Source organism: Tasmannia lanceolata, unplaced genomic scaffold, assembly GCF_043159265.1.
Source record: "Tasmannia lanceolata isolate RefF3 unplaced genomic scaffold, GAP_Taslan_0.1 ptg000015l, whole genome shotgun sequence".
Lineage (NCBI taxonomy): Eukaryota > Viridiplantae > Streptophyta > Magnoliopsida > Canellales > Winteraceae > Tasmannia > Tasmannia lanceolata.
Window position 1 is genome coordinate 33,235,677 of NW_027518692.1, and position 16,238 is coordinate 33,251,914.

General features: G+C 36.1%; 1 protein-coding gene across 2 annotated transcripts in view; it reads left to right on the forward strand.

Moving 5' to 3' along the window:
• LOC143846677 (uncharacterized) overlaps positions 1–16,238 on the forward strand; it is a 59,734-nt gene that overhangs the window by 31,507 nt on the left and 11,989 nt on the right. Inside the window, exons 1-3 of one of the 2 annotated variants that reach the window (XM_077355174.1) lie at positions 9,004–9,390; positions 11,017–11,166; positions 12,412–12,579. The exons of the other annotated variant lie outside the window; for it this stretch is intronic. Of the exons in view, the coding sequence (XP_077211289.1) occupies positions 9,183–9,390; positions 11,017–11,166; positions 12,412–12,579 (526 nt within the window). The 5' untranslated portion in view covers positions 9,004–9,182. Of the gene's footprint in view, positions 1–9,003; positions 9,391–11,016; positions 11,167–12,411; positions 12,580–16,238 lie in introns of those variants that run through there. 2 annotated transcript variants of the gene reach the window in all.

The following is a 16,238-nucleotide window of genomic DNA, read 5'->3' on the forward strand; positions in this document are numbered from 1 at the left end:
CCCATTATCTTGTTGTGGGAAGTCTGCCACTTGGGCATATGGAAAGTGGTTTATGTCACAACCATGGGACTTGAAATATTCTTTTATCAAGGCTACCTGGAGATAAAATCAGAAATGAAATATAACTGTTTGACATATCTAAGAATCTTAGACCATCACTGAAAATGTTAATGTAATTACCGTATGCCTTGCTAGTTTGTCGAATTTAAGCTCTTTTGAGGAGTTGCACTCGAAGAAGGATTTTTTAACCATGTCAAGCACAAGCAGAACCCAGTGGTTGTTTTGACATAATGGGATCAAGACCATATTAATCTCTTCACACAGGATATCTATAAGTCTAGCATTCAATATCCCTTTCACAAGTTCATAATATTTGAGGTTTGTTTTCTCATCCGTGGTCTCATCCATGGTACGAAGTCTAGAAATACGATTTCCCTGTTCAAGGAAAGTCCTCGATTGTAAAAAAATGCTTCAACCACCAATGAAGGAAAACTAGCATTCTTAACGTAGAAAAATTTACTCACATGTACCAATGAAGGAACAAATATAATTTTGCTATGAGGACATGTTGATCTGTCCTTGTAGGAGTTCTGAAGAAACTTTCCGTATACATCCAATACCTTCAATAAAAAAAGTTCAAGAGAAGATTATTCATATCGTTATTAACTTGCATATATTTTCTTAATCACCCTTAAACAAAGTCACTTACATTATTACTGAGGTATCTTCTGCGCCTCCACAGGCATACCAAGTCGTCAACAAATATCGTTATACCTTCTTCCTTCATGATACAACGACTACAAAATGATATAATTGTTAGAAAATGACACAACTATAAGCAAAACAAGGTTATACATTTAGCATCTACTTGCCTTGTCTCATTCTTTTACAATTTTTTAATCAATTCAGCCCTCCTATCCTTCCCATTCTCCTCCTCTTCTTTCTCTTCTTTTTCCTCTTCTTTCTTCTCTTGTTTATTCTCCTCCTCCATCTCCTTAACTTTCTCCTCATCTTTGTCCTCCTCTCTCACCTCCTCTTTCTTCCCATTCTTCTTCCTCCTTAGTAGCTTCCTCTTTTGGGGTAAAAGTGGTTTGTAGGGGCTGATCACGTTGTAGCTTGGTTTCCTATTGCGTGCCTCCATCTTCACGCATCTCTCAATGCTCCTTACTTCCTTTTGTTGGTCAATGGTAACAGTACATGTTGTTTCTTTCCTCTCCTCCTCTTTTTTCTCTTCTACCTTCTCTTTCTCCTCCTCTTTGTCCTCTTCTTCCTTCTCTTTCTCCTCCACTACCTCAAACCCTCGAAGTGTCCTGCGCCTATTTCTTCTTCGACTTCTTCAACTTTTTCGTCTTCTTCCAAAATAAGTGTTCTTACTTTTTCTAACCTTTTTCTCCGTCTCTCCTTCTCCCTTTGAAAGTCCTCCCTCTCTTTTCTGAGTGATTCCTTTGCCTTTCTTATCCTCATCCACGATCTCATCTTCCTTTCATCCTCTCCACCCTCCTCATCCTGACTATCCCCATCTCTCTCTATGTCTTCATCCATTTCAAGGTTGGGCAATGTTGAGGTTGTAGGGGAGTGACCCAATATTTCTTAGCCCTCTATTGAAGCCGTTTCTGCGGGTTCCTACCATACAGATAAAGCAAACGATGATGAGTTTTTAAACATTAATCAATAACAAAAATTGATATGCTCTATTGGGATACCTGATCATTTATATATTCTACTTCCTCCTCTCCTAGCGTCAGTGCGACCACCACCTGATGATTGAATAAGTTAATTCCTCAATAAGAAATTACAATTGATATAATAGGGTATCTAGTTTTATGTCTCACTTGAGATTCCTCTATTTTTTTACTCTCGACAAGAGCATACTTACTCAACTCCTTTGCTTTCCAATCCCATTTTAGCATACGAGGACGCGCATTTGGATCCTTCGGAACCCATAAGTTCGTATGCTCATAGAACCACACCTGCATAGACAAGAGAAAGTTTCTTAATCATCGCAAAAATTACAAAGTTTAAACTTTAACGGATTGAATCCATCATACATGCATTGCCAACGAGCACCCTCCAAGATATGTGCCGCCATGCAAGCTGACTTTGTTAAGATATCCTATCAACCAATCATAAACAGATTGGCTCCAGTTGTAGTTACCAATATTTTTTAAATCATCCACAAAGGGCCAGAACAACTGATCGACTCGATGGGCACTCTGAGTAAATAGGACGGTGGCAAATGGTTGTAAAAGTACATATGTCACGGTTTTGTTTATGTACTCTTTCTCGATTCTCCCAACTACTGCCTTGATTTCCTGTAGAATAACAGATGCTACAACATTTGCTTTACGAAATGGCCAACCATCAATAAGAGGAGGAGGGTTTCTCTTGTCAGTTGATATAACCCTGTTCACATTTATTGCCTCCCTTCTGACTGGTAGGCCTAACGCCAACGCTACATCGTTGGCCTTAAAAGGAACTGAAATACAACCTAATCTAAATGATTTAGTGGCAGGATCCCACTTATCATGTAGTGCTCTGATAAGGGGCTTGTGCATCACAATTTCTTCAAGGTGGATCAAATGTTTGAACGGAGTCTTCTCTAGTGCCTCGTAATGGTGTTGCTGCAAAAATGCACTCTTGAAACACGAAGGCGAACATCTTGCAGGGACATACCCTGCAAATCAATTAACATCATCAAAACATTAAATGGCATATGAAAACATAAATATGAAATATACTTACATGTTGCTTCCTCCCTTTAAATTTTCCCTTTCCCTTCCCCTTCCCCTTCCCCTTTTGCATTTCCCCCCTCCTCTTAAGAATCTTCCCCCTTTGAATCTTAGCCTTGCTCCCCCATTTTTCTGTCACCTTTGCCATTTATCAAAACAGACACAATATATAGATCTGTGAAAAAACAAACAAGGTTATCAACTACATAATAAGGTTATCAAAACTCATATTATTTTAAATCAAAGGCAAGAGAAGAAAGAAGACAGGGTTATTAACTACCTTGTGATGACAAGAATGAACACAATTAGAAATTTTGAATTTAAAAAAAAACCTATTTTTTAAGAGGTTTGAATTTCAAAAATAATCATATCATGATTAAGTTGTATCGAGGGCTATTGCTTTTGATATGACATGTATTCACTATTCTTTCTCTTCTATGCTTGCAAGTGTTGGAGAGGTTGGCTCTTTTTCATTTATAACGAAATGGCAGATTGAAGCCATTTATGACCACTGCCTCAATATAACTTTCTCTCCTTTCTTATTCTTACTCTTTTTTTTCAAGGTGTGTGAGCAAGATATAGTAATTTCGTGGTAATGAAGTATGCAACATCAGGGACGATATGGATTCAACTAGCCAAGGCAGTACAAGAGAAATATTTGAATGGCTGCTAATTTTATTCACAGAAAAAGACCAAGATGGTCAGGACAAGAGAAATAAATTTTTAGCACCCTTGAAAATCACAAAACAGTTCTATAGTGGAGTGTCTTGACCCACATATAAAACCTCCATTGCATTAAGGTCTCCCACTTCATTTGCTCTTATTCAAATGTGCACCAAGGATACATCTGTCTCATACGTGATTTCCAAAATAGTGTTCTCCAATATCTAGAGAGGCAGACTGGTGGGCTAGAGATGGAGTAGCAAGGGTTGGGATTGAGTTTTTTGGTTTTCTCCTTTGCCTATTGTCTTTGTTTGACCATCTCAGAGCTAGTTTCATGCAATCTATTGGTGAAACCTCTAGTTGGGAACAAAAGGAAGAGAAGAAGGAATTGGTTTGAGGACAAAAACCTCAGTCATAACCGGATTAGAAAGCATCATTTCCTAGTGGCTAAAATACTCTATAAAATGCCACCATAGTTCACAACCAAATTATAAGAAAAAGGCAAGCTTTAACAGTGCAAACACTAAAACACGAGTGTGATAATACCATTATTCACAAGAGATAGAACAAAGATTGGGCTGAGGCCATTTTCTATTAACCAAATCACTAAAAAAACTATACATATAACAAGATTTAAGTGATGGAATCATTTCCCAAAGTAGAACAAGAATTATATAATTGGTAGAGCACAATTAGGAATAATGTCAACTTTAAGAGACTTAGAAAAGGATGCTAGAAAGAATAAGAAAGCTAGCTGAGATATACACAATAATAAGAGTATACAGGAAGTTCTTTGAACCTTTTTTCTGTTTAAAAAAAATTGATAGCAACTCACATATTCCTCTATAAGTTAGACAATCCTAACACCAAACATCATGAGGAGACAACTAAAGTATTTAACACTAACCAACCTTGAGAGGAAATCTTCATACAAATAAGCAAAATAGAACAGGTAGACCATTCAAATAACTGAAATAAAAGATCCAAAAATAAACATTACAATTTAGGATCAAAAGCACTCTCACAAAATATGAAAATCAATTTTTACATCAAAGATCATTCAATCACTTTCATAGTCATCATTTTCCAAAATTGCTTCTGGAAGCTAGTGTCCTGTTTCAAACCTCTTCTAATACAAACTGAATTTTTTTTATTTATTTTTAACATCCATCGTAATCTAGCTTAGTCTCTATATATATTTTCATTTCACACCTCATTTTTAAATACATTCAAATCATAGTAGGGAAAGGCACACACGCACCTTTTTTTATATCAGTTTTCACGTATTTTTTTACTAGTCTCTTATTTATACATTCGAGTATGTTCGTTACAGCTCCAACTTATCAGTTCTACACCTTAGAACCAACCTGTGTAGAACCAACCTGAATCCATATAAAGGCTCTATTGACTAGTTGACTAAAGAGGGGTTTTCAAGTCTCAAAACAAAACCTCAAATTATAGTTATCCACCTGAAATAGGGTTTCTAACTCAGGGTTTTCAAGTCTCTAAACAGGGTTTCCAAGTCTCTAAATGGGGCCTACCAAATATCTACAGAGGGGTTTTCAAGTCTCTAAATGGGGCTTACCAAATATTTAAAGAGGGGTTTTCAAGTCTCAAAACAAACCTCAAAATAGGGTTTTCCACCTGAAATCGGGTTTTCAACTCTCTAGGAGGGGGTTTTCAAAGCTTTTCAACTCTCTAGGAGGGGTTTTCAAATCTCTAGAAGGGGGTTGTCAAAGGTTTTAAGGTCTATAAAAGAGGGGTTTTCAAGTCTCAAAACAAAACCTCAAAATAGGGTTTTCAACTCTCTAGGAGAGGATTTTCAAAGCTTCTAAAGTCTATAAGAGAGGGGTTTTCAAATCTCTAGAAGGGGGTTGTCAAAGGTTTTAAGGTCTATAAAAGAGGGGTTTTCAAGTATCTAAATGGGGCTTACAAAATATCTAAAGAGGGTTTCCAATTCTCAAAACAAAACCTCAAAATAGGGTATCCACCTAAAATCGGGTTTTCAACTCTCAAAATAGGGTAATCCACCATAAATCATTAGAGATGAACAAAATACAAAACCCTAAACAAGATAAAACAGATATTGAGAAAACAAAAGCATTGCAAAACCCTAAAAAAAATGAAAAACAAAACCGAGATAGAGAAAATGGAGAAAAAAAAAACTGACGTGTTCGTCTACTTTTTCCACCTCTAATGGTGGCTGCAAGTGAAGGAGATGACCGGTAGGTTAAAACCCCAAAAGTAAAAGAATGGAAACAGTAAAGAAGAGGGAAGAGGGAAGAGTAAAAAAGTAAAAAGGAAAGTCGTCATTAGGAAAATGGCATTTTGGACCACAATTTTCCATCCGTACATATTTTGTCCCCCATTCGTAATTTCTGAAAAGCCTGGGTCCAGTTGATAATTCTGCCTAATTTCTGTCCCCCTTTGGTGATTGATCCAATGAAAAAACTTCAATTACCATAAATTGATGGGGAAGGTGCCCTTACAAAGGCACCCCTGTTTATTTTTTAGCCCCCCAGCCCCCAATTGTACATGAAAATTTTCATTTTTATCAACAGTATAAGGGAAACAATGTCCACACTCCATCATCATAAAATGCAACCCCCTTTGTTATTTATATTCTTCTAATAAGGTATTAACAGGCTAAAACAATCTTGAAAACTATCATCTAATAAAAAAATGTTTAGTAAAGTGAAGAATGCCAACATAAAAGATGGAGCCTATTATCATTTGTCCACTTCTCCACATGAGAAGATACTTCCAAAATCTAGTTATAGATGCACTTCATTCTCTTAAAGATATCCAAATCCCTGAAGTATCGAAACCCACATGCACAACATTAGAAAATAAAATTCAAACATGTTGGGGGTAAAATTTGGCAGCCAATCGGAGGCCGACATGTGCCATCTACAGCTTAAAGGCTAGATGGGGCAAAAGGGTAACTTCACAACTCTTTAGAAGCCCTAAAAATCCTAAAACTACAGCCTAAAGCCACAACCTCCAAATGATAGTATTGGAAACCAACATTTTAGGAATGCCAGCCAATCAGGGGAGAGTCCAAAAGAGGCAAATTTGCTAAATGGCCGAGGACTCTACTATATAAAATGGGGACCAAAGCTCAAGGTACATATGTTCATTCGGTCATTTTTATATTCCCGACCCTTTACAGAGCTCAAGTTGCACTATTGCACATTCCGACTTAGGCATCGAAATGCCCCCTCCCCACCGAGTCAAAACTCCAGTGGTTTTCCGACGCTTCTTTGTTTTTGTAGGTCACTAGGAGCCAGCTTAGCATAGTCCATTGTCTCGAGTTAAGATTTCAGCGGCAGCATAACCCTAACCATTTACATCCTCTCCATGCATTGATATTGGAAGATAGACATGGTCTATTGAAATTGATTAGAGTGGTTCCTTCATCTGATCTAATTTTCCTAAAATATAATGTTAAGATGTTAGGTTAAATCAACACTCACACAAATTGGCTAATCAAAGCCTTAAATCCTTAGAAGATAACCACTATGAAAATAAATACCATCAAAAGATCAAATGATTAGGTTTCTCCTATCGGACCAATAATTATAGATATCTCTTTACATGCATGGTGGAATATCCTTTTATGATGCTCTTGCACTGGGCCAACCCCAACGTATTGCATGAAAAATCTAAGGCCACATGGCCCACATCTGCCTGCCATGGAAATTTTTTCCATGGGATCTTAATTTATCATGGAAAAAAATTACGTTTGCCAAACATCACCTAAACGAGCTTATTTTGTAAAGGTAGGAGCCATCTAAGGAAAAAACCTCTTCAGTATTGTAATATACTAAATTTTATGCATGCATAGTGCACCTAATTTAAAAGAAAGCGAGAAGCAAAAACCTTTGGCTGTAAACTTACATTGCTTTCATTGAGGTTAATCTTCATCTTTACAATCAATTTCACAAACAGATTATTTTATAAGCAAGTAATTTCCCACATAGGCATTCCACATTTATAATTACTCTATCCTGGCAGGTAGAAACTCCATGGTAGCTTTTTTTTTATAGGCAAGCTGGCGTTAAGGCGGACCCCGACCAGAATATATTAAAAGGAAAAGAAATTATAATCTCTGATAACAGGTTCCAGCGGAATCCTGCTCTATCAACACAATGAGATCTTGGGGAATGGCCATAAACTCTATGTCCACCCCCTTACATGGGCAATCAGCTTTAGATAAAAAATCTGCCGCTTGGTTCACTTCCCTCCAAATATTAGTAACTTTCCAATTTTCAAATCTCCCAAGATACGACATAATTCTGTTCCTTAGAGGTTTAACCCGCCAAGGACATTCATAACCACCATTAAGAATTTCCACCGCCACTTGAGAATATGCTTCAACCCATATATATGTTACTTATCCTTTTAGATAGAGACAGCTTTAGCAGTTTAGCCCTTGCAATATGGCCTCCATTTCGAGCATGTGAATTGGTTTAATCTCCGCCCTTAGCGAAAATAATCCGATCGGCTTTCCACCATCATCACGAAGAATTACATGGTAGCTATGCAAGGAACGAAACTAGATTTATATTGTGGTGTGGTTCTATTGTGGAATTTTTTTTAGTATTTTAGTTGGGTTCCACCGTCTAGATGGCATGCCTCCTCTTGTAATTCTTTTTATTTTTTATCAATAAAATTTTAGGGCGATGATAAATTCGCACCCCTTGTAGGGTGATTCGTACCATATTACACGTAAAAAAAAAAGCGTTAGAGTCTGCCACAATTCATGTTAAAAGGGGTGCGAATCATCCTACATGAGTGCAAATTTATCATCTCCCAAATTTGAAGTGCCACCCATGTTCCTAGATAAATTATAAAAAAAGTGCTGCCCAGCGCATGAGGCTCCCGCCATTGCGGGGTCTGGGGAGGGCTAGATGTACGCAGCGTTACACCTGATAGAGCAGCCAATCTTTCCAAGTTCAGCTCTTCGCACACGACCTCTAGTACTAATCATAAGTATTAATTATGTGGAATTACAATCAATTTAACCATTAAACGTTGATTATCAATAACGTTGATTATTGCAACAGAATGATAAATGACAATGGACACAATCTACTTAGGAATCTATTGGATGATTTTTGCAAATAAAGTCCGTACACACACACTCTCTCTAATATTTAGAAAATCTCTCCAAAATTTTCTAAAAATAATTAAACTAACCCTATATTTTTAGGGGAATGATAATCCCCTTAACATTATTCGTTAAGTTTTAAAGGAAAAGAAAAACGTTACAGGGGGTGAATTTATCCTCAAGCAGTGAACCTTCCTCAGTTCCTCACAGAAACTGTTAATGGGGGAAAATATCATTTCCCTATTTTTAACCATGCATTTGAACTGGGAGGATGACCAAAATTCCTCTTCCCACTATGACCCTAACATTCATTAAAATGACAAAACTACTCTTAAATGACCAAAACGCCCCTGCCCTACGGCAGATTTGGCCGCCTATTTCAAATATATCCCCTAGTAATGAGATTTTATATGTATCAGACAAAACAAAGATTTTTCAGAATCTTTTCCACACGTGTCTTATTGCTCATTTTCATCCCCTCTGTCCGTTTTACTCCCCATTTCATTTCCCCCAATTTATCTCTGTCACTGTGATATATATGCATGCATTGTTGGACTCTGGATTTACCTTAAATTCCACACTAGTTACAGAGAAGAGAAGCTGATCTCAGATTGAGTTTTGGGCTTTTGTTTTTTTACCGAGTTTTATTTAGTCTTTTGATTTATTTTTTTCTCAAAATGAAGTGGGAAAAAATAGAGCTGAACAATGGATTGAGTGAGACTCAAGGTGTGAAAAAATCTCCTGGTGGAAAAGGAGAGATTTTTGGGCCTGGAAAGATGTGGGGACACACATGCAATTCCATTAGAGGAGGGAGATTTTTGTATTTTTTTGGGGGTTATGGCAAAGATAACTGTCAGACCAATGACATTCATGTCTATGACACAGGTGGGTATTGGAAAATTTTCAATCTTTTTATGTTTTTCTTAATGGATTTTTGTTATTGTTAAGTTTTGAATCTCTATCATATATTTCTTTAGCTTGTCTGTTGGGCTTTCCTTTGATGCATGGAGGTAATGATAGTGGGTATTGGAAAATTTCACAGTTTTGGGGTTCCTTAATGGGTTTTGGTTATTGTTATGTTTTAAATCTCTATCATATATATTTTTATATTGTTTTTTGGGGTTTCCTTTTATGCATGTTGATAATGATAGTGGGTATTGGAAAAATTTCATCCTTTAGGGATTTCCTTAATGGGTTTTGGTTATTGTTATGTTTTGAATCTCTATCATATATTTTTTAGCTTGTTTGTTGGGGTTTCCTTTGATGCATGCATGTTGGTAATGGTAAGTTTGCATTTCATTTGATCTTTTGTTAATGTTTTTTCTGATTGTCTTGATTTTAAGCTTTAGTGTCTAGTCCGTACTCTTTAATTTTGTTTTTTAAGATTTTCATTGATGCATTTTGCAGTTTTTATAGGTGTTAACGACATATGCGCAAATGGGTGGTTGAAATTATGGGGTTCTTTGGGTTTTCTCTTCATGGGTTTTTCATTTTATTGGGTTCCAAGAGCTCGTTTTTAGAGGCTTCTTTGATGCATTTGCATTTTTATAACATTTTAGTTTTATTTGCCCTACATGGGTCTTTGAAAATTTGCGGGCACAAGTCGGTGCTCTTATATTTTATATTCCTAACGGCATATTTTCATATAAAATATTAGAGAATATTAAGTATTTGAAAAAAAATCTATCACCACAACCCCTTTTTTTGGTTTGGAAAACACTTAATTTCCCTTTTGATTACGTATAAATGGATATTTCCTTTTGATTATCTATGAAAAAGTATGTTATCTGTGTTTCGAGTAATATGAGTCAATAGACGGATGGATTGAACTGGAGTTTTCTTGACTATATAATAGTTAAGAAATTTTCCATCATCTGAAATTCTCTACAAATAAGGAAGCTGAACTGTCAATTCGTCTCAATGCTTGTGCTTATGAGAATGGTGAAGGCTTGACTCGGAAAGGAGATCATCAGTACTGAACGAGGCTTGGGTATATGATAATGATGATCAAAACCGAAACTATTTCTAACAAAACCCCAGTCATAATGCTGATATATCGCCTTCTCCTATGCTGAACCTACATATAATATTGTTAAGTATATGTTCTTTGAACAACATTTTCCAAGAAGACACTCTCCAATATCTTATTCCACTAGATTTTCTATTAAGTATTAGAAATAAGAGATTATAAATTACCAATGTAGGAGCAATGCCATTTCGTGGTCTGAACATAGGAAATAAGAGATTATAAATTTATGGAGCATTAACTATGAGAGCTCCAACTGTACATGGTTTATCCTTCACTGTTTTTTTTTTTCATTTTATGTTTTTGTTATTATTCTCTATTGTTGTCTGGCCATTTGAGTAGTTTCTATGATTCTATTTGATGCATTTGCAGTTTTGCTGTTGATTATTTTGGGATCTGTTCTGACTGCCTTATGAATATCTACCCTTTCATTTAGGTGTTTGTTGTTCATAGGGGTTTGAGTTTTTGTTTCGATTCACATGCAGTGAAGCAAATATGGAGTAAGCCAATGGTGAAAGGCGTGCCACCTTCTCCGAGGGATAGTCATAGTTGCGTTGCTGTTAAGAATAAATTGTTTGTGTTTGGGGGTTCAGATGGGAATACCCCACTCAAGGATTTGCATATTTTTGATGCTTGTAAGACTTCTTCTTTGTATGATTGTTTGATGAATGATGATGCAGTGCTTTTCATTTCCTTTTCCAGTTTTTCATTCCTTTTTTAAAAAAAATTATTTCCAGTTTTTCTTCACTTCCTTTTCCAATTTTTCGTTCTTATTTTTGAATTATTTCCAGTTTGTCATTCTTTTGTTGACTTTTACTGTTATATTACAAAATCAGTGCAATTTTACAAAGATGCTACTGCATTTCTGGATTCTATTGTATCTTTTAGTTTTCAGTTTGTTATGGTGGCATCAGTTTGATTAATTGCTCGTGACTTATATAGATAGTATTCATTCCAGAGTGGATTTCACCTCCATCGCGACTGAGTGTGTAGCCCGAAATAGCCCATTCACTTTCCCGTGAATGACCGAGATTAAAAGACCTGCTTATCAGCATGGTTTTAAATTTCGACCGAAATTTCGGATTTCGGTGGAGACCGACACCGAAATGACGAAAACCCGAAACGGTATTTTATTTCGGCCTAAATTTAACATTAAATAAATCAAAATTTCAATATTTCCGAAATTTCACCAAAAAATCCTGTTTTTTTTTAAAAAAATTAATTTAATATTTCACCGAAATTTAATATTGAATAAAATAGCCTTTTCGTTGTTGTACCGGATTTCGACCAAAATTTCGATTCAAAATTTCAAGGGTCCGAACCCGGTACCGAAACCAAAATTTTAAACCATGCTTATCAGTTAGACTGGTCTCGGCCAATAATGGGAAAGTGAATGGGCTGATTTCTGGCAACAAACTTAGACACAACGTAGGTGAAACAGCCTCTTCATTCCATGGAATTAGGGTTGCTCATATACATTTTTTCTTTAATGCAATTTATTTCATCCAAGGTCTAGAGGTTATTTTTTCAAATTGATACTGATGGATCGATGCCATTAGATATGCATGGTAGCCTCTGATATATATAGAAAAATGCTAAATTGAGGGGTGACCTTGCAAAAACCCAGCTGCAAGGGCGTCCCCATTGGATCCACATCACCAACGTGCATTTATGACAGTACTGAAAATGAAATATTGAAGGAGAAATAAATGTGTTTGGGTGACGTGGATTTAGTGGGGCACCCTTGCAGTTGGTATTTTCAATGGGGCCTTTCAGTTTAGCATTCCAAATATATGTTTGCGTGTGTGTGTGTGTGTGTGTGTGTGCGCGTGTGCGCGCGTGCGTTCAATACATCGTAACAAGTTTGTGCCTATTCATAGCGTCCAATACATGGTTGGTTCCAAGTTTAAGTGGCGAGGGGCCTGATGCACGGGAAGGGCATAGTGCGGTACTTGTTGGCAAACGGATTTTCATATTTGGAGGGAGTGGGAAATCCGACGATGATCCAGAAGAAGTATATTTTAATGATATTTTCATATTGGATACAGGTAACCTTCTCTATTTCTAGTGATCTTGTTTTGTATCAGTTTTGTATTCCTGTCTTACCTTGGACAACTTGGCATGAAACTAGGTAGCAAAATCCAGTTTGTTTAGGCACTTGGGGTATGTAACTATGTATTCTTTACCAATTTTAAAATGTCATCTGCAGCTAAAATTCTGATATTTGTCTTAGTGAAGTAGATTATAGTCATAAAGCAAGACAGAATTCTTTATTTTGATAGTGCGTATGGACTTAAATATGATTTCATTCTCAAATTCATCTAGCTGTTGGCGAGCCTCATTTTTTTGCTAATCAGGATGTTTTTTTTGCTAAATCGAGCCACGGTCCTGTAATTATTGTTCATTATACTCAGTACCTGCCTCATTTGCGGGGAAGAGTGCCTGCTTTGGAAACCTCCATTAATTTGGGGCAAAAATGCCAAAGTTTTCGTAGTTTCACATAATGTTTATACTAATAACAGGAACATTCTCAGTTTTCATATTTAAGAAGATGGGCTCAACTTCTTATATGTTATATATGAGAAATTATGCAGTGTGAAACAAACACCAATTTTCCTTCCTTCTATACGTTCTATATGAGAATTTTTTTAATGAGAACAACCTTTCTTCCATGGTACCAAATTCAGTATGGAACGTGCTGTTTTGGTCGAAATATTTCAATTTCCATGAGAGTCGAAACGAAATTGCACTTGATTCGAAAAATTACAAAATTTCTGTCAAAATATTATCTATTCGGGTGCTGTTTTGGTTTTGTTTCGATCTTGTATTATTTTCGTCGAAACTTAGCTAATTATTTGGGTGGACATTTTTCCTATTTAAGACGATGGGCTCAACTTCTTATATGTTATATATGAGAAATTATACAACATATAGGTTATATGCATTTTTCCTTCCTTGTATGCATTCTATATGAGAATTATATAGTGTGAGCGACCTTTCTTCCATGGTACCAAATTCAGTTTGAAACATGTCGTATTGGTCGAAATACTAAGATTTCCATGAGAGTCGAAAAGAAATTGCACTTGATTTGAAAAATTACAAAATTTCGGTCAAAATGTTGGCTATATGTGCATATATATTACATTATTTTGATCGAGACATAGTAATGTGTCAGTTTACACTGGTGAAATTTCTGTAAAGTTACTGAAGCGTATAGAAATGCATGCACATGGGGAAAATTTAAGATGAAACTTTAGAAAATGCTAGATAATTATTTATTTTATTTAAAAATAGGAAAAACTAATTTACTTAATGTGTTAAAAACAGGCCAAGCCGACCCCAACTAGTTTCGGAGAAAGGCTTAGTAGAGTTGAGTTGAGTTATTAAAAACAGGCCATTGATATTGGGCACAAGTCTGTCTTTTACTATTTAACCAGCTGTCAGAGGTTATCACCTTTTCCAAAAAAAAGCTCCCACAAGCAAATAAAGAAAGAAAAGACAAGGTGAGTAGGTGCAATTATCAAAACAGGGTAGTACCAATATCAGTAGCCTAAAAATACAAAAAAATAATAATTAATATTTAAAATTATTAAAAATAATAATGGTCAAGGAAATTATATAAATAACACAATTTTTTACTGTTGTATTTCATATTATTACGAGTTTTCTGGTCCCATGCTATGCATGGTTGTACAATGGTGGGACCCACGCTAATGCATAGGTTTGGGCAGAGATAGTGGGCCCCACCCCATCAATAACATTAGGGGTAAAAGGTGGGCCCTTCTCTATGTATGGGTTTGGGTAGAGATGGTGTGCCCCACCCATCAAAACCAGAGTAAAATGGTGGTCCCCACGCCATAAAACATGAGCTGTAAAACGGTGGCCCACCCGTTCAATAACATGAGGTGTGAAATAGTGGGCTCCACCCTATGCATGGGTTTGGGTGGAGATAGTGGGCCCACCGTATCAAAATATGAGGTGTAAAATGGTGGGCCCAACAGCCATTTTACGTTTCGCTTCCTGAATTCATTTCCCACCCTAGTAACTATGGGTTTACCTGATGCTTGAATAGCCAAAACTTTTGCGTTGTTTCAAATTTGTTTAATCTACTTTGCAATAGCTTTGTCTTAATTTTCTGGACTAATAAGACATCTGGTCTAAAGGACTTTATAAAATTCCTACATGCTTTTTTCCCATAATGATAATTTAGACATCACACGTTCCATGAAACTGTTCATTCTTTAGGTTCTGATGGTGTAGACTTATTACCTAGGCACCCCTAACAAGTAACAACTTCCTGGAACCTTTTTCTATTTTCAACACAGAATAAGAATGATGTGCATGTTCCTAACATCTATTTATTCAGTTTTTCTTAGAGGACAATTACAATAGTGCCCTTAGTGAAACAATAAAACCATTAGTTACCATATGAGTAATCTAGCTTCAGGTTTGCTGTTGTTCAAAACTGAATTACAGGGCAAAGTACTAATCAAAGGAGACTTATCAATTGCATGGATTTAAATTTTGGTTTCGGTTTCTGTTTTGGCCTTGGTCGAAACCGAAATTTTGGCTGAAATCCGGTAAAAAAAGTATTATTTTTAATATTTCAAAATTCGGAAAAATATTACATTTTTGAAAAAAAATCAATTTTCCCAAATTTCAGCCGAAATTTGGGAAATCCAATTCGACAAATTTTGGTTTCGGGCCCAACCGAAGGCCGAAATTCATGATCAAATGTAATCTCATGGACTAAAGGAACCGAGGGTGGTTGTGTTGTGAGTTGGGCAGCTTATTAGGGAGATAAGAGATAAAATGAGAGGTGTGGTTGAGAGTTGTAGGAATGTTCCTAGGAATGCAAATAGAGCAGTAAATGAGTTGACAAAGAAAAGAATGGGTGGAAAGGTTTTGTATTTGGGCAGACTATGCCCAATGATGCATTTTTTGTGTTTTTTGTAATAAAGTAATCCTTTTTCTTTTAAGAAAGAGTAATCTACCATTACTTCGCAAGCTTCTTCTTGCAACCTGATAACATAACCTGCATATTTATCATTGTTTCTTTTTTATTAACTATTTCAATGATCACACTAGATATTCTCTATTATTTTTCGAACAAAAATGCCTGGTTTAATTAATTATATGGGAATGATATCAGCACAACCTTGTTTTGATATTTTCACTAACTCATCTTGTCTTTTAGTATTTAAAGAGCCGTCAAAAGGTTGTTACACTTCCCAAAAAGTTCTCGCAAGACAATTAAAACGGAAAAGACAAGCTGGGTCTGTGCAATTATTAAAACATGGTTGTGCCGATATCATTTGCCTTAATTATATTGTTTTTGATTTACCATAATAAGTGTTTTGTTTGGCGACTTTATTTGTAGTATTACAAGTGCAATATATCTTTCTTTGTTTGGATGCAAAGGATTAAGTCTGTTATCCAAAAAGTACACAATTGCTTTTAATGTCTGTTAATGCCTTACTAGGGACATTTAGGGGCCGTTTGGATACGCGGATTTTAGAATCCGAGTTTCTTCAAAATTGTAGATAAGAGACAAGAGAAGAATCGGACCAGCCATCGTTTTTTGACTTCTCGCCCTTCTTTCCGTCAGCAAGAGAGTAGCAGATCATCCCATGTTTCCAGGTTTTAGAAATCTCAGGATGCGGGAGAGATTCCTAAAACCTGGATTTCTCACTTAAAATCCAAGAAA